This window comes from Neofelis nebulosa, chromosome 1, assembly GCF_028018385.1.
Source record: "Neofelis nebulosa isolate mNeoNeb1 chromosome 1, mNeoNeb1.pri, whole genome shotgun sequence".
Classification (NCBI taxonomy): Eukaryota; Metazoa; Chordata; class Mammalia; order Carnivora; family Felidae; genus Neofelis; species Neofelis nebulosa.
Genome location: NC_080782.1, coordinates 217432692 through 217451296, shown reverse-complemented (window position 1 = coordinate 217451296; position 18605 = coordinate 217432692). Strand labels below are relative to the sequence as shown.

General features: G+C 43.7%; 1 protein-coding gene across 1 annotated transcript; it reads left to right on the top strand.

The window, feature by feature from the left end:
* The first annotated feature begins 10237 nt into the window (after window positions 1-10237).
* On the top strand, window positions 10238-15158 carry SMIM2 (small integral membrane protein 2). The gene is given in 3 exon segments (XM_058696890.1): window positions 10238-10265; window positions 14817-15118; window positions 15120-15158. Coding segments are annotated over 3 exon segments (369 nt in total).
* The last annotated feature ends 3447 nt before the right edge of the window (window positions 15159-18605 follow it).

Here is an 18605-nt window from a genome sequence, read left to right as displayed (position 1 = left end):
ACCGTCTTGTGGTAGAGGAAGCTGAGCCAGCAGATGCTCCTTCTGCCAGAAGTTCAATAAAGTCTCTCTGCCTTTCAGTGGGAAGAGGAATATTTTCAGCTTGCGATGATTACACTGCTCAGAAATAAGTTACTTCAGGATCTGACTTTTGTGTGACCATTTATTATCCATGCTAGCTGCAGAAGCTGGAGTTAAAAACTGGACAATTGTTTTCTTGCTGCTGATTTGCTCTTCAACCATTTCTCACCACTTACATGTGCGGTAGCAGCAATTATAAGGCTATGTGCACCGTGGGAAGTACTTTCTGACATGGCTGATACATTCCTGACATCGTTTAAGAGTTCAAAGCAGCTCCACATAACCTTTTGAGGAGAGAATTTGTAGGGTATAAACCCAAACAAACAAAAACATTCAATGATACACGTTTCCACCTGGGTCTGCAGACAGCGTCACGGCATCCCTAGGGTATTTTAATGCTTGAGTTGCCTTCCATCTCTTGCAAATGTTTGACCAGAGCATGGAAGTAACCAAGTAGAAAAAAAGAGAGAGCAAGTTACATCTTGGGAGAAATCGTATGGCCAGAGGGATGGCTAGGATTGTAAAAGAAGAACATACGGTGAAGGAAGTAAGGCGTGGGAAACGTGCTACCATGAGCTGAAATGGATCCCCTATATTCATATGTTGAGGTCCTAACCCCTAAGAAGGTAACTGCATTTGGGGATAGGGTCTTTAAAGAGGTAATGATGTCAAAATGACATCATTTAGATGGGCCTCCATCTAATACAACTGTACCCTTATAAAAGAGGTGGTTAAGACAGACACACACAGAAGGAAGACAATTGGAAGACACAAGAGGAAAGATGGACATCTCCCTGCTGAGGGGAGAGGCCTCAAAGAAACCAACTCTGCTGGCGCCTTGATCTTGGACTTCTAGCCTCTACAACTATGAGAAAATGAATTGCTGTTGTTTCAGCCACCCAGTCCATGGTGTTTTGTACCACAGGAAACTGATACAAATGCCTTACCGGTATACAGCAGCAGGTGAGCATTTTCACAAATAAAGAAGTTTAGGAAATCTGGGATAAATAATTATGTATCTCTAAAATATTGTGTGTAATTCTGTTGGTATTTTATATATATCTGAAGGCACCTTGTATCTCCTACTCCTGAAATGCTTGCTCAAGTTTAAATTGTTCAAGGTTTGGCAGTCCATATCACTCAAATCGTACTCAAACCCCCTTCTTTAGAGAGAAGAGACATTAGTTGGGTAATTCTCAAATTCTTCTCACCAGGTATTTCTAAAATCAGATAAGAAAGAATGGATGCAGCAGTGAATTAGCCTGGAAAGGGAGTCCAAAGTAACCTGACTCTTTGTAAAGTCAGGTTTATTGAGATCTAATTTACATAAAGTAAAATTAATCCTTTTAAACTGTACAGTTGGTTAAATTTTTACAAGTATATACAATCATGTAACCACCATCACAATCAAGATATAGAACATTTCCGTCATCTCAAATTTCCTCATGTTCCTCTGTAATTTCCTTTCTTCACTCCCAGTCCCTGGAAACCACTGATATGAATTTTAACCCTATAATTTTGCCTTTTTCAGAATGTCATATAAATGGATTCACATGATATGTAGCCTTTTATGTCTGGCTTCTTTCATGTTTTTTGAAGTCTATTGTTGTGATTCTAAAATTTATTTGAATTTTATATGCAGTGCTGATGTAGATTTGTACATACGTATATAAAATATAAATGATATATATTCAATGATGGATATACCCCCATACATATATGTGTGTGTGTGTATGTGTGTGTGTGTGTGTGTGTGCATGTATAAAATGCTGAATAATATATCCATGTTTGTTTTAATATTGCTATACATTTGAACTTACCCAGTTAGGTTATTAATGTGACCCAATAATAATTAGATAAAATTAATATCCCATTAGATAAAATTAATTAAAAAAGATAAAATTGAGGCCCCATTTACTAATTTAGAAATATTACTACTAATTACAAAGATGTTGGTTGCAAGACACATCCAAGAAAGTTCAAAGAGATATCCATTGAATACTGAAAATATATGGAACAGGGAGCATTGAGCAATAGCCTTCTTACCTTTTATTAGAGACTGAGATCATAAATGCCTCTTGGGTTTTAGAGACATCAATGTTATATGTAAAATACATAGAAAGCATTAAAAAATTTTGTAATGTTTATTTTAAAAAAATTTTTTTTTTCAACTTTTTAAATTTATTTTTGGGACAGAGAGAGACAGAGCATGAACGGGGGAGAGGCAGAGAGAGAGGGAGACACAGAATCGGAAACAGGCTCCAGGCTCCGAGCCATCAGCCCAGAGCCTGACGTGGGGCTCGAACTCACAGACCGCGAGATCGTGACCTGGCTGAAGTCGGACGCTTAACCGACTGCGCCACCCAGGCGCCCCTGTAATGTTTATTTTTGAGAGAGAGAGAGAGAGAGAGAGCGTGCGCAAGTGGGGGAGGAGCAGAGAGAGAAGAAGACACGGAATCCAAAGCAAGCTCCAGACTCTGAGCTGTCAGCACAGAGCCTGATGTGGGGCTCGAATCCGTGAACCGTGAGATCATGACCTGAGCGGAAGTCAACCCTTAACCAACTGAGCCATCCGAGTGCTCCTAGAAAGCATTTTTAAGAAGAAAAATATCCAAATAGGCCACATGATAATCTCAGTGGTGATACATGATTATAACATGCTGAGGCTCTAAAGTTTACTACTATCTGGATAGCATCATTGGTGGCTATGGGGTCTCTACTGTTTGAGCCAGTACCCACCAAAACACTTCCTCAAAACCAGAGGCTTTTTAGTTGGTTGTTTCCCTGGGCCATAGCCTATCTGCAGGACAAGTTTAATATCTGTCTCCAGATTGTTAATCAAAAAAAGTGGTTCTTTTCATGCAAGGTCCAGGTTTTGGATGAGGCCAGCAAATAGAAGGAGGAGAAGAGGCTCTCACTTGATCAGCTGGATGGACAGTACACTTCCTGCTCTTCCCAGATTCTCCTTACAATGTGACTCCCACTCAAATGTGACCTCCTCTGTGCCCCCATCGTGATGCATTCCCTAACTCAGGCAGAATGAGTTACTCTCTCCTTGGACTTCTTATAACATTGTGCACATAGAATTATCACATTTTATGACAATTCTTTATGTGTATGTGTCCCCTCCTATTCTTTAATGAACTTGAAGACACAAAGATTATGTCTTACCTCTCTCTGTTTTCCAAGATCCTAGCATGTAGCAAATGCTCCATGAATATATGCTAAATTTAGTTGGTCCTTATAATACAGCATATACCACATATCACAGGCCCACCCCAAGAAGACTTTGGAGACTAAGAAATGGCCTGTGTGGATAAAAACTAGTCTCTATTTTAATTTGTGTATCAGGCCTCGTATTTCCTGCCAGTCTGCCAAGCTTCTGACCCAGATTCTTTCTCTGAGCCTATTTTCCAGGTCCAAGTGCAAACATAATTCCTGATCTGACCCAGATCCACTGCCTCTACTTGTTCCAGCTCACCAGGGCCTCCTGCTTTGGGCTCATCTATGAAACCTGATGTGTGGCCAAAATGACCCTGGTGAAGAGCCAGGTGGGGCAAACTGGCACTGCAAGGTCCCAGCGTGACATCTGGTTCTCCTTGCTGTCTGCAAGGCAACTGAGTGGGCAGAGCAGAATAAGCCTTCATGGGCTCAAGTGTCCGTGTGCTGCTCACAGTGAATCCTGAGGCAGGAAACAGGTGCAGATGTGGGCCAGAGTAGAGGCCAGGAAGGAGTGAATTTGTTGCTAGGTCCCTCTGGCTGTGAGGGACCATTAAAGAGGTATGGATGAGACTGGAACAAGTGTACAAGGAAAAGGAACAGGGATGGGTTCTATTTAGACCCAGTTAGAACCCCGTTACCCCTTACAGTGGGTTGACCAGTTGGGCCGAAAAGACATGTCTATGCACTAACCCCTGGTACCTATGAAAGCAAAGCTATTTGGAAAAAAGTGTCTTTGCAGACACGGATATAATTAAGGATATCAGGAAAAAAAATTACAGAATTTAAGGTGAATCCTAAATCTAATGACAGATGTCCTTAGTGGGGAGAGGCAGAAGGAGATTTGGGACAGAGGCGTACAGAGGGAGAAGGTCATGTGAAAACGAAAGCAGAGATTGGATTTTTGCTGCCACAAGCCAAGGAATGCTTGGAGTCAGAAGACACTGGAAGAGGCAAGGAAAGATTCTCCCATAGAGCTTTCAGAGGGAGTGTGGCCCCTTTGATACTGTGATTTCAGACTTCTGACTCCAGAGCTGTGAGAATATGAATTTCTGCTGTGTTAAGCCATCAGGTTTACTGTACTTTGTTATGGTTGTCCAAGAAAATTAATACACTCCTCCTTTGCTTATAGATCAGAAAAAGAAGTATGCATTGGAGTGTTTGGGTCCATAAAGGAGGCTTTCAGAGGACTAGTGAGACAAGCAAGGCACAAGGGAAGAGACTGGTTCAAAACCACACAGAAACAGCTCTTTTTCTCCCAAAATCATCAACAGAGACCAAAATCATCCATTGGAAAACGTTTCTGTTATGCAATGAAGTTCACCCTAAGAAAGTATCTTCCACTTATAGAAGTAATAGTAATAGAAATAATAATAATAATAATAATAATAATAATAATTACTGAGATAATGCCTTATGTTAGGCACTGAACTAACTGTTCTACATATATCCACTTTTCCAATGAGAAAATTGAGGCTTAGAATGATAAACCTTGACACAGTGTTTACAATATGCCAAGCCCTGTTCTAAGAGCTTTACAATGATTAACTAATTCAATCCTCATAATAACCTGTGAAAGAAGAATTATTTCCATTTTACAGATGAGAAAACTAAGGCACAGAGAGGTTATATAGCATGTCTAATGTCCCACAGCAAGGAAGTGAAGGAGATGGGATTCATATCCAGCTGGGATTCAAATCTTTGTCCCAAAGATTCTTAAAGTTATCCTACAGTTCTAAGTTAAAAAAAGGGGGGGGTTGGATTGGAATGCATGTGTGTCTGACCCAAAATCCCATGTTTATTCCATAAGCTGCACTGCCTCTTAAAAAAATGAGAGGTGAAATCACTTTGTGAACAGCGGTTCTGCCCACATGACCAGTTATAGGCTCTGAGGTCTTCAGCCAAGAGGCCTGATTCCTCCCTATTGCTCACAATCTTGAGCAGAATAGCCAACATAGATAGAAGCTCAGACCCACCTCTGGGGAGAGACTGGCATTGGTTTTGTGGGACAATATCTGGAAGGTTGCAAGAGAGCCCTCCCACCCTTCCCCATTCCCTCCTGCATACTCTCCTGTCTGTGTTTACCCAGTTGTGTAACTGAGGTTTTTTATTGTTTCAACAAATATTATTAGGTGCTGGAGTAAAAGCTTAATCTCGGGCTGAAGACAGAGTAAAGGCTTAATCTCAGGCAACGCATGTATAGTCTCCAATTCAGAGTGATAGGTACCATCAAAGAAGAATAATATTAATAACAGCCACTCTTTTTAGAGTGCTTATTATGTGCCAGTCATTATATAATCCTCCTAACACATGCTGCTTTGGCTTAACACAGGAGGGTCACCTAACCTAGTCTTGAAAGGTCAAGGAAGGCTTCCTGGGAAGAATCCTAAGGGATTAGTGGGAGTTAGCCAGATAAAGAAGGGAGCCAGAGAGAAAGGTCTTTCAGGCAGAAGCCTGAAGCTGAGAAAGCACATGGTAAATGTTGTAGAAAGGGAAAGCAGCTTAATATAGCTGGGGGCAGAGCAGGAGCAGGAGCAGTAATAAATGTAGTGGGAAAAATATGTCAGCAAGTAAAGGTCATCTTGGCCTTTTAAGCCAGGATTAATGTTTATTAGTCCAGCCTGACTAGACTCTCCCCTATGGGCACCTGTCAGCTGGGACCCTTAACATCCTCCTCTTGCTATATTCCTTGCCCTTGTCTACTGCCTGGAGGCTTGCTTCCAGGTGGATGGACAACCCAGAGCTATGGCCCTCCCATCCATCTGACTGCAGGTACCAGTACTGCCCAAAAGCTCTTTGGATATTGACATTGGCCTTACGGGCACTCAAGTTCACTGCCCCCTGTAGACACCTCCAAATTGATGGTTAGACACTATCAGCCCTGGAAAGCAGATCCATAGGAAAGTGATTCCTCTATCTCTGGCCCAGCGGCCCCTTCCTACTTACTTTCTGATGACCTAGATGGTCCGTGGATGCTTCAGGAAGATGTCTCCATATGCAGGTTAAGAAGAGATTCAAAACTATTGTTTAGTGAAGACTACACAACGGATCAGTGGGAGGGGACCCCAGCCCCCTGACAGTTTTGGTCAAATGCAAAGGCCTTGGAGACATGTGGCCTGTGTCTGAACTCTGATTGTACTGCTAAGCAGTAGCTGGGTGATCTTGGAGCCAATTATTCAGCTTTCCTAAGCCTCAGTTTCCCCAACTACAAAAGGGATTAAAAATTCTGTCCCTAATAGGACAATAGTCAGAAGCTAGCACATAGCCAGGCATTTAGTAGACTCATATCATGAGAATTGTAGTGGATGTTGTGGGGCAACATCAGATTCCCCTTCACATCTGAGGCATTTATTCTCCTGGCTACCAATGGCTCCCTATGCCAAAGGATGCTTTCTTGCTCAAGGTCATGACACTTTTCTGGGGCAGCCCACATTCAATGATAAGCTGATGTGGGAATACAAATTCTGGTCCCCTTTACCCCAAAAGGGTCTTTAGAAAAGTCTCTTTCCATCTTCAAAGTTCCTCCTGAGGATCAGTTAGGGTCTTTGTTGCCACTGCAGGCAACAAAGGGGGGTGACTTCTTTCATTTTCCCAGAAAAGGGCTGTTTCCATTTTTTTCCTTGCAAGGGGGCTCAGCTTCTTCCAATCCCATTTCTGGGGCTTTCCCACAGACGTTACTCCCTAGAGTAGTCCTGGGTAAGTTTTCAGCATGAAAATCTCAGAGTCTTAGATGACCCAAGCTGTAATGATGAGGAGAAAGATGGTGTGGTGATTATACCTCACCACCTTTAAAGAACAAACCTGAACTCATACTGGCAAAAATATTAAACAGCTAGCAAATTAATTGGCTGGGGTTTATTTATTATTTATTCTCAAATAAGTTATTTCTTTGTTTATTTGATTTTCCTATTAGAAAGAAAACACACAAACTCGAATTTCACAAGTATGTATGATTTACAAAAATGTGATCTTTCTTTAATAAGGACCCAGCTTCAGACTCCTTTCAGAAATTGGTTGTTCTCAGGAAAATCACACATGAACCTTAGGCAATATTTATCTTTTGTGTTAGAACTGCAAACCAAACAACAACTAATTCATGGATTCAGTTATAAGTGTTGTTATATATTTTTTCTCCACGACTAAATCATATATATGGCAAACTTTATTACTAGGTTTAGTAAGAGTATAGGATCATTTAGGCAAACCGATATTCTTTTTTTTAAAATTTTTTTTAATGTTTATTTATTCTTGAGAGGGGGTGGGAGAGAGAGAGAGAGAGCAGGGAAGGGGCAGAGGAGAGGGAGACACTGAATCTGAAACAGGCTCCAGGCTCCATGCTGTCAGCACAGAGCCCCATGCAGGGCTTGAACTCACAAACCAGGAAATCACGACCTGAGCCGAAGTTGGATGCTTAACCGACTGAGACACCCAGGCGCCCCTGGGCAAACCAGTATTCTGATAGAGTTGTTACATTTCCATACATGCTTTACCAATTTTTAATGAATTAGAAAACAATAAAACAATATTTAACACTAAAAGTGTGCTGCTCACAGTTTAATTTTATTTCTAATAATTCCAAAGATATCTGACATTTGAAAGGTTATCAGTGCATTATAAATGTTCAGAGATAAGTTACTAGAGAATGACAGCCAATTTTAATCTGTAGATTATGATATACATGAATATTCATATTTGCATACATTAATCTTGTTAAATATAAATATGAGGACTATTAAAAAATTGGTAATTGGAGTATAGCTGTTCATGGGCAGGGAACTCATTTATTTGTGTGGAATTAGATAGATAGATTTTAAATTAAGATAAAATTTACATAGGTGTGCAGTTTGATGAACTCACCCATGTACCCAACAAACTGATCAAGATATACAAGACATCCAAAGCAGGGATTATGTGGGAAAAGTCTCTTGAATGTTTGGCTGTCCTTGACAGTGTGCTCAGCTTCCCAAGAGAGCTGGCCAGCTAATGGATCCTGGTGTCTGCTTCACTCTTCTTATCTCCATTACTTTCAGGCAACTTCCACTGGCGTTCATGGCACCTTCTCTCTGCTGAACCTCGTGGCACACAGTTGTCATCAGATTGGAGGTGACTTCTTTCATTTTCCCAGACAAGGGCTGTTTCCATTTTTTCCTTCAACACACATGTGATCAGATTTCCCCACTCCTTCCGGGAGCTCTCCAAACCTTTGTTCATGAATCTTTCCAGCACAGTCCTGAATATTGAGTAGGGAGCAAGTCATATCCTTTGCTTTTACAGATGGAAACCTTGAAGCAAAGTGAAGTTAAATGGCTTCCTGACCAATGAGACTGGCACTAACTCAGAATTATATGGCCCAGCTTGGCGCCATGAGTTTGTTTTATCTCCTTCAGCAGGACGGAGAGTATGGCGGAGTTCAGAAGGTGGTTATCTCTTTAAGCCTTTCAATTTTTCTCACCTCTGTTTGAGAGGCTATTCCATAGTTCAGGTGTGAGGAAAGAGCGGCCTGGAGGGAGGTGAAGCAGTAGGAAGGGACAGAGATATAGTATGAGAAGCCCTGGGTCTTGTTGATGTTGTTAGAGATCAGCAGCAAAGGAGAAAGAACCAAGAGTCAAAGATGATCAAAAAGTAGTCACAATAGCAGTTCCTAACACTTCTTGCAGTTGTATATTCAACTTATAGTTATTAAGCTTATAGTTTATTTAGGCATTTTTTTAGTTTATTTATTTTGAAAAAAAGCACACAAGTGGGGGAGGGACAGAGAGACAAAGAGACAGAATCCCAAGCACACTTTGTGCCATCAGCGCAGAGCCCGATGTGGGGTTTGAACTCAGGAACTGTGAGATCATGACCTGAGCTGGGATCAAGAGTCAAATGCCTAACCGATTAAGCCACCCAGGCGCCCCTAGACATTTTTAATTAGACTCTTTCAGTATCAGAAAGATGCCTAAAAGATCTATAAAGAAGTCACTGAGTTTTCTTTTTTTCTTTTCTTTTTTTTAAAAGAAGTCATTGAATTTTCTAAGAAATCCCCCTTCCCCACTACAAACATTCCTCCTTCCAAATGTTGTTCTTTATGTTAACTGATTGGCTTTGTTGAAATAGCCACATCTAGTTCTTAGGGGAAATGTATATTTAGAGGCTTAGGAAATTACACCAGAGGATTTTCCATGTTTTCAGCAATGGGAAGTGTAGACACCCAGTGTGTTACATTTTGCAAAAGGAACTGTGGCGCTGACTTTGCCCCTGCCTTACCTCTCCAAATGGAGCCAGGAGACTGGAGCAATCGGAAATGGTACCACTCTCCAGCTGTTCTTACTGGCTGGCTCATAGTTCACCTCATCTCCTTAGCATAGTGACTATGTTGTGGGACTTGACAGTTGCAACATCGAATCTGCCTCAAAGCCTCTTTCTCACTTCCAGGGAGTTCCATTGGACCTCCCTTAGTTTGGTGTAAGATCTAACCACAACTTTAATTATTAGTCTTCTTGAGAGAACCAGGGAGACTATCTCTCACACCATTACTCCATCCACTCAGCTATGAATGAACAATCCAGCTCTTTGCAGTGAACTCCCCAAACAAGCGTGACACCCCAAAGTGTGAGTAAAATAACTAAAGCCCTTAGACATCACGACCTGTGTATGCCACTCCTATTTTGCTTCTTACAAAATATTTTACACTCATCCCAGCCTGAGTTAAACTTTCTCTGGTACCTTCTTCTGACTCATAAGAACATCTACCTAATCCACTGTAGACAATCAAGGACTCTCTTTAGCTTCATCAAAGTTGCTTAGCAGCAGAAATTGGTTTATTAAAAACAACTTTCTGTGAGGAAAGCACCCCCGCATTTTCCTGTGGATTCATGTCTTCTTGTTGACCGACTTGCTTACTGAATTATTCAAAAGATTTTCTCTTTATATGTGTTGGGGGTACCTAGGGGGCAAAATGGCTAGGAAAGACGTGATATTAGAAAGTGAGTGAGACACCTTGAAGCAACTGGGAGAACCATGTTTCTTCTATCCAGAAACCTCTAATTAGGAAGTCTGAAGACTCAGCATGGCTGTGTGTCCTTTGCCCTACTGTCAGGTTTCATTATGGGCCCCAGCAGAATGTGGGAGAAAGCTCAGAGAGGAAGAAGGGGTATGTGTCAGGCTGGGGATGGGGCCAATCAACCCAGAAAGGATGTAGACTTGAGTTATTATTACCTAGTGACCTGAGGCACCACGGTTGCCAAACTCATTTGGTTGAACTATCCAGGCTAAGAGTTATGCTCACAGGGCCAGGAAAAATAGCAAAGCTACCTATGTAAGGGACGTGAGGTGGGGGAATCATTGGCATTTACTGAATGATTATTATATGTTAGCCACCGTTTTGAGGATTTTTTCTGTACACAAAAATAAATACTATCAGTTGAATGTTGTCTTTAGAAATGAGAAACTAAGATTTTGAGAGTTAAATTCACGAATACAGTTACCTAGAAGTAGCAGGGATGGGATCTGAATCCTGGAAGCCAGCACCCCTGTGCACTGTACTTGGGCCCTTAGTCTCATGGGGGGAACTGGGCTCTGTGTTGTCAGGTCTTCCCATTTTTCAAGGAAGCCAGTTGGTTTGGATTCATTAATAAGAAATATCTGAATATTTAAATTTAACTTGTTGGCAATATCTTTTTTTTTTTTTTAATGTTTCTGTTACACTTATTTCAGGTCAGCAACCGAATGCAGGCTGAATGTAATCTAGGATCACTTCCTTCTTGCCAGTCATTGGGTCATTGCTCAACCTGTAACTCTGTGTACATATGGGATAAACCTAGATGAAAGAAGTAGAAATGTAAACAGGAACCCACACTAGTCCCATTGCAGTAAATGCCTGTTAAGGAAGCTTTGAAATATTGGGTCAACAGAGGGAGTTTGACTGACTAGGCTTTACTAGTTTCACCAGAAACCCAGAAGTGGATTTCGGATTTGTAATGGAGCAGAGTCTAGACGTATGTGTTTAGGCCAAAGTGCTGTAGTCCTATGGTTCAAAGAGGTCAGTGGGTTACAACTGAGCTGAGATACTGACCCTTTCAGCTTTCAGCCGGCTCAGAGTTTCTGTGGTCCTGAAGTCCCTCGTTGGTCACCTGGCCATAAGTAGCTCCTCCTTTCAGTGGACTCCATGCTGCAGACATTACAATTTTTAAAAATGTGCACCATGAAGTTAAAACAATTGGGAGGCACTATTGCGGTCTGTTTCTTATGTATTATGAATTGCCCTGATTTACCATCAAGCTTTTTTCTTCTTGATGAATGGGATCTACATTTTTACATGAATCCTTTAATGGAAATTTTGTCTTCTTCTGTTCACCTGGATAGTAGGATATTCTCCTCCTGGTTCTCTCTCTCCCCCATTCGTGGATGTTTTTATTAAAAACAAATAATTTCATTCATTCATTCATTCATTCATCCATCCATTCCAGTTTTCTTCGTGGCTTCCAATCTCACATAGCAATGTGGTATTATTTGGTATCAATTCACTCAATAATTTGAGTTTGGAAATGGGACAGGGTATGTGGTCTACTGAGGAAATCAACTTGTTTTGGTCTGCCTGAGATATTTTTAGAACTGAAAGTCCCATGCACTCCCTCCTCAGTCTTGGGTTAACCAGGATAATTAGTCACCCTATGCCTAGCAAACATGTAAAGTTGTTGTCACAGACAAAATAAAAGACCCTTCTTCATATGGACAGGTAAGTATGAAGAAAACCAGGGGAGAGTTTCACACCAAATAACCTCAATTTTTAGTAAAAATATTGATGTAAGTTCATCTGCTGGAGAGGAAGGTAAACAGATGGTAGAGAAACTGTCACTCAGTGAGCCCTCCCCCATATCCTAAATAACAAACCTAACTTAAGTCATAGTTACCCACTCAAAATTGGGGGAAATGTGGCTATTATGAAGGGAGGGAGGACCTGAATGTGAGCCGTGGCCTCAAAGACCCAGTGAAGCTCAGGCATCACCAGGCTGTAAGAGAAGCCAGGAACGGGGCGAGTGAAACTCCATGAGTTTCATGCATGAGTATGACTGCATGACTGCCATAAGTGTGGAAGTGTCTGTGCCCTGGGCCTTTATCTGCAGAGTGAAGGGGTAGACCAAGTTGCCCCTCAAAGTTTCACATGCATTCTAGAATCCTAGCACTTTTTCAGGGATTGTAAGGGGAGAGAAACAGCTACACACACACACACACACACACACACACACAAATGTTAGAAGTCTTTTGTATGTCAAGCCAAGGGAAGAGGCCAAGGGTCTCCGCAAAAACAAAAACAAAAAAACAAAAAAAAAAAGAGAAGAAATATGCCTAGAATGGACCAAGCCCCAACACACTGAAAACCAGGCAGCACCCTGAAACTTTTTGATGAAGGAAGTCTCATTACCCACATCAGAAACAAACTTCCCATTGTATACCTTTACAATTTAGACAATATCACCACACAGAACGAGAGCTTGCAGACTGAGAAGTATTTGAACAGAACAGTATACCATGTGATCCCCACACAATCCTGGGAGGCAGATGGCAGAGTTTCTATTCTCCCCATTTTACAGATGAGGAAACTGAGTTTCCAAGCAGTTAAGGTCACAAAGCTGACTTTTGGATTCCGTTCTCACAAATCTTTGTAACACCTATAGAGAATGGGGAAAATGGCATGTTATCACTATGCAGCCATTTCACAAGTGGGAGCCCTGGGCAAGAGCGTTAGGAACCCATGGGACACACTGTGCCCTCCCCAGGCTAGAGCCCAGGACTGTGGTTGTGAAGGCCACAGTTGGTCTGCTCTGGAGAGGATCACTCTTAGAGTCACCAAAGAGATGTCACTGTAGATTTGAGGGTACCCTGACCAGTCCACATGCTTACCCTCTATATGCTGGGGCTGTGTCCCTGTGGTCACACCCCTAATCAGGTCACTGCTGGGGTCCTTCTTCCTAAATGTCTGAGTGCCACAGCTGTGGTGCTCCGGAAGGCTGTGGGATTGAAATGATCTGAGCCTGTGAGGAGTCCTGCTTTTTTGTTGTGTGCTAATAGCCTAATGCTATTATACTGCTTATGCTGCTGTTTAGATTTTTTTTGTCCATTATAGCTTATTATTCTGAAAATAGACTGGTAATATATTCTTGTACATCTGAATTTAATTAAGAACCTTCTTCTTAGTGACACAGATGTGGTTTTACTGCTTCTGGCCAGACCAGACATGGGTGTCTGAAGACAGATTTCTGAAATGTGGGCTAATTTCTCTGATCTTTTTAACCTAGGGCCCCTGCTCTGAGATGGTGACTTATGACTCTGGCATGCTGTCTTCAACCACTCTCTGGTCACTAGGGAGTATGTGAAACATCACCAGAAACACTGTTCCCAGGAGTCAAGGCTGTCCCTTCCAACCTCACCAGGATCCTCATGGGATTCAGAAGATAACTTAATATTCAGTGTTCTGGGGACTGTCAGAATCACTCTGGCCTCACCTAATAATTTCATTACTTGAGAGGGTCGGAGATGGGATATAATCTTCAGTACTGTCTCCATTTCTGATGCGTTTGGCCCATTGAGACTCCAAGGGCATTATGGACTCCACTTGGTTTCCCAAAGGACTAACACCCGAAACTCATGTACTGTTTTGTTCGGTAGCTTCTCTGTTTAGCCATACCTCACCCATGGAGCTGATACTGCCTAAACGACGAGAGAAGGTGCAGGAGAACTGACAATTCCTACCGAGTGCACATCCCACCCCCTGTGCCCCTCTCCATGTGTGAAGGCCACACTGCCTGCCCCTGGGGAAGTAAAAGACTAAATCCTTTAATCACCTTGCAGGTGCTCGCCCCAGCTGCTGGCTCAAGTCCCAGGGAGCACTGCCTGTTTGGTACATGTCATAGTTGGGAGATTATGCCTCTCTTCATGTTCTGGGGTTCACACCACTTAGAGCAGAGCTGGAGGGGCAGAGATGATGGGATGGAAGCACCCACCCATTCATGTCCACCTCCATCCAGTCTTCCGTCACAGTTATTGAGGGCCCAGCATGTGCCATGTGCTAAGCTGGATACTGGGCGTTCAGTGGTGAACAGAGAAGTTGTGGTCTCAAGGAGGGGCATCTGTTTCAACAGAACGGCCCAAACAACTTCATCTGCTTTTGCTTCAGGTGTGTTAGTTACTGCCAAGAGTTTGTAGGTGTTTAGGAGCCTCGTTAAGCTTGGAAAGCTCTGGAAAGCTCTGGCTCTTCTCTGCTCCCTATGGAGCCTGGCCCTTGGTTGGCCTTGAATGCAAAGCTGGGTCCTCAAAGTGCTACTGTCAGCACTCTCCAGATGAGTACTCTGCACGGGGAGGGGCCAGGGTGTGGGGCCCTCTGAAGGCTGTGTCATCCCCAGCTCCAGCCACAGAGGTTACATCACGAAGGGAAGCTGAGCTGTCAGCATGTTGCTAGGCTGTGGTTATTTATTTTTATAAATGAGACTTGTGCTTAATTTAGAAATCTGCTTTTGCTTTTTCTTTCTTTTTTCCAGCATCATCTGGCTGTCTGGCACCACCAGAGAACTGCATTTTTGACCCAACAAGAGCTCGTGGGTGGATGGGGGCAGGAAGGAGGTTGGGGAAAGGACTGATGCCAGCCTGGCTGCCTCATGGGGAGCTAGACACACATGGCCATGCCATTAGCCTCCTGTTCGGCTTCTAGACGGGTTTCATCTGGGAGACCTACATAGTCCTTGCTTGGAACAACACAGTATAAAGCTGCCCTGGTGCTAACTCATCTTCTGAATAACCACACACTAAAATACAGCAGAACAGAAGACAGGGCCACAAAGAAAGAGGACCACAGTCAGGTGCCAGAAGCAGGTGACATCTAGATTTTCAGTCCTTTGGATGCAGCTTTTCTTTTTTTTAATTTTTAAGTTTATTTATTTTGAGAGAGAGAGAGAGAGAGAGAGAGAGAGAGAGAGAGAAAGCGGGGGAGGGGCAGAGAAAGAGGGGGAGAGAGAGAATCCCAAGCAGGCTCCACACCGACAGTGCACAGCCCGACGCGGGGCTCGAACTCACAAACTGTGAGATCAAGACCTGAGCTGAAACCAAGAGTTGGACGCTTAACCAACTAAGCCACCCAGGTGCTCCTGAATGCAGCTATTTTAATAGAGCTGCTTTATTACAGCTATTTTGACATGAAGATATTTAGATTTGGCCTACATTTTCAGCCAATAAATGTTCTGATTTTCAGAAACAAATGGTGAGTAACATGGACATTTTATACTCCGTCTGTGAACTTCCCTCCAGGCCAAATCTTTACCTTATTGCCATTCCCACCTGGGGGGGATTAAGGTATATGGATCAGGAACAGGTAAGGGGAAAGGATGGTAGAGATTCAAAACGGGAGAAATACTGAGGATCAGGTGATGACCAAGAATGAAGTAAATGTCAGGAATGGGGTACCTGTCAGAGCTGGGGGTAGGTCAGGAGGAAAGGATGGTCAAGAGGCCTCTAAAGTTAATACAAGTGTCACACTGAGATGGAGCAGAAGTCACAGATGGTATGAGGGCTGGGAAATGGGTTATAAACATAAAATACAGTGAATCTGCATTTTGGCTCACCTGTTTTAAGGCTGTATGAGAATACAGTCCACGTAGGATTCAGAATCACTCATTTTTGCTCTTCCACGGGCAGTGTCTGACTCACACACGCCTGCACATTTCACTTGAGGGCTTGCTGGAGCCTCCGTTTCCCCACATAAAATGCAGACGATTATGTCTACCCTTCATCCTTCCCCACCTTTTGCTCTCCCTGCAGGGGACATGCTGAGGATGAGCCAGCAGCTTGTAAACCACTTCCAGCCACTTGGAGAAAGGTGCCCGCATGAACAGTGGGTATTAGTGTACATGAGTGGCTCTGTGAGTCAAGGATGTCGGAGTTGGGCAAGTGTAGTCGTCTCTGCCTGGTGATTCACCCGAACACCGTGATGCCTCTAAGCTGGAATGTATAGGGTTTGGGATGAATTTGTTCTTTCCACCACAGAGAACTTCATCTTTACCTAAATGCTAATACCTGGGGAGTTTGCACATAGGCAGGAGGGGATTAGCTGTGACAAGAAGTGAAAGGAAGCTGCCCTTTCTGCCCGCCATCTACAGTTTTAGTACAAAGAACTACAGCAGCAGGTCTGTGCCCAACCATCCATTCTCCTTTGCCAGCCAAGAAATTCTTCCAGATTCTCCTGCCATTTGTCAAACTTGCCAAAGTCCACCAGAGGCAGTTCCAGTAACTGAAGGTGGAGGGAAGGAAGTACTCTCTGCCAGGCTTCACTACCTTCTGTGTTGACCTTTTGCATCGCAAGGTGAGGCCTCACTGATTCGGTCCTGGAGTGTCGTTCAGAAATGGTGCAAGGAGGCAGCGGAGGCTAGGGCCTCAGCTTCGGGACATCCGACCTGAGGTCACCATGGCTGGACAGGGACCCTCCGCTGAGCCCTCAGAATGGAGGTGCAAGGGCAGCCTTCCTGCCCCAGCCTTACTACCAAGTGCATGCCGTCACCAACCCTATCCTAAGAGCCAATGCGCCACCACCACAGTTAACCTTTGTTCCTGCCACCAACTCATCTTTCTTTGTTATATCTCACCATGTCCCTGCCTTCAGATTTCTTATGGATTCCTTTCTCAGGCATCATGTGTTGATTCCCTCCTCACATTTACTTCCAATTGCCAAGAACAACTCTGTTCCGGCAGGAAGATATTATTTGGCTTAAAGGAGAGCGAGCAGTGGCTTCTCTCCACTAGCATTCTTTGAATTTACGTGGGAATTTATTCTGGGAACTGCTCAGCGTCTCCCTCAAGTCTCTCCCTCACCGTCAACATGTTTCCATCACAGAGTTGCTTTGCTTACATTGTTTTCAAGTGGGTAACGATAAGAGCTTTTCTTTGGAAGCCTGGGTGTAGGGCTCAGTGCACCTCCCCACACTATTACTCCCCAAGGACCTTGGCTGAGCCCACACTGAATACTACAATGGATATTGTTACCATTGTTACAGACCCGAGCATTGTCCCCACTGTTTGCTTGTGTGATAAACCTTCAGTCCTCTTCCAGAATGGTTAGTTTTTCCACTCCTCGGGCATCAAGTTCACCCTTAGGGCAGCCCATCCTGAGGGACTGGCAAGCATTCCCTGACTTAGCTGGATAGATTGGGTCCAACTGACATGTGCTTCTCTGTTGACATCACAGGGGCTTTAATAACACATGCTAAGCACGGTGGCTGGTGTTGTCACTGGTCCCGAGCCATGTTTGGGGGAAGTTACATCGCTCCAACCACCACTTTGTATAGTGATTCAGGAATTTGCTGTTTGACACAGAGGTAAAAGAAGAGATAGGAGGGGCTGGGCACCACCCAGGCAGCAAGCAGACCTGCTCGGCCCATCCCCAGAGGGGGTTCTGAGAAGTCCCCTGAATGTGTCCTGGCCTTGGACTTGGTCTGCCTGGACCTATGGCAAACAATGGCCTAGTGTGCTCTAGACCAAAGGACATCCAGCCCTCCCAGAGCAGAATACTGCACTCAGGGATGAGGGAAAGATCCCTTTGAGAGATCAGTTAGTTAGACCGCTGCCTCAGGGCCCAAAACCAGTGTAACAGGCCAAAGCTGAGCAATGAGCATCCCTTCCAGTTCTAGGTGCTTCCAGATACATGAGTGGGCTTCTTTGAGTCTGCCTACAACTCTTGGAGGTGAATGGGGCAGGTGTTGTTACTCCAGTTTTACCAATGGGGAAACTAAGTTCTGTTGGTTGGCCCTAAGACAGTGGCCCAGCTCCTTCCTCCCAGGGGCACCTCAAATGTGGGGGCTGTCAACACAGCCAGGTTCCTGCTGAGAGTGGCAAGGGTGCATTTCCTGGTTGGGTATTGCTCCTTTTCAGCCACTGGACATGAAGACTGTGACTATGGTAGTCATGAATTATAGAGTTTTTCAGGCTGGAAGAATCTCTTCTCCTACATATCCAGGAGGGCCCCTGCATCAGGATTGCAGGGGTAAGAAATATAGAGAACTGACCTCACTGTCCTTATTTTTTTTTAAAGTTTATCCATTTATTTTGAGAGAGAGAGAGAGAGAGAGAGAGAGAGAGACTGAGAGAGAGCGCAAGATCCCAAGCAGGCTCTGCACTGTCAGTGCAGAGCTCAGTGTGGGGCTGGATTCTACCAATTGCAGGATCATGGCCTTAGCAGAAACCAGGAGTCAGACACTCAACTAACTGAGCCACCCAGGCTCCCCACCCCTCAATGCCTTTAATAATGATGCCAAGTTGAAGTAAGCCTGGAGTTTCCCTATTCT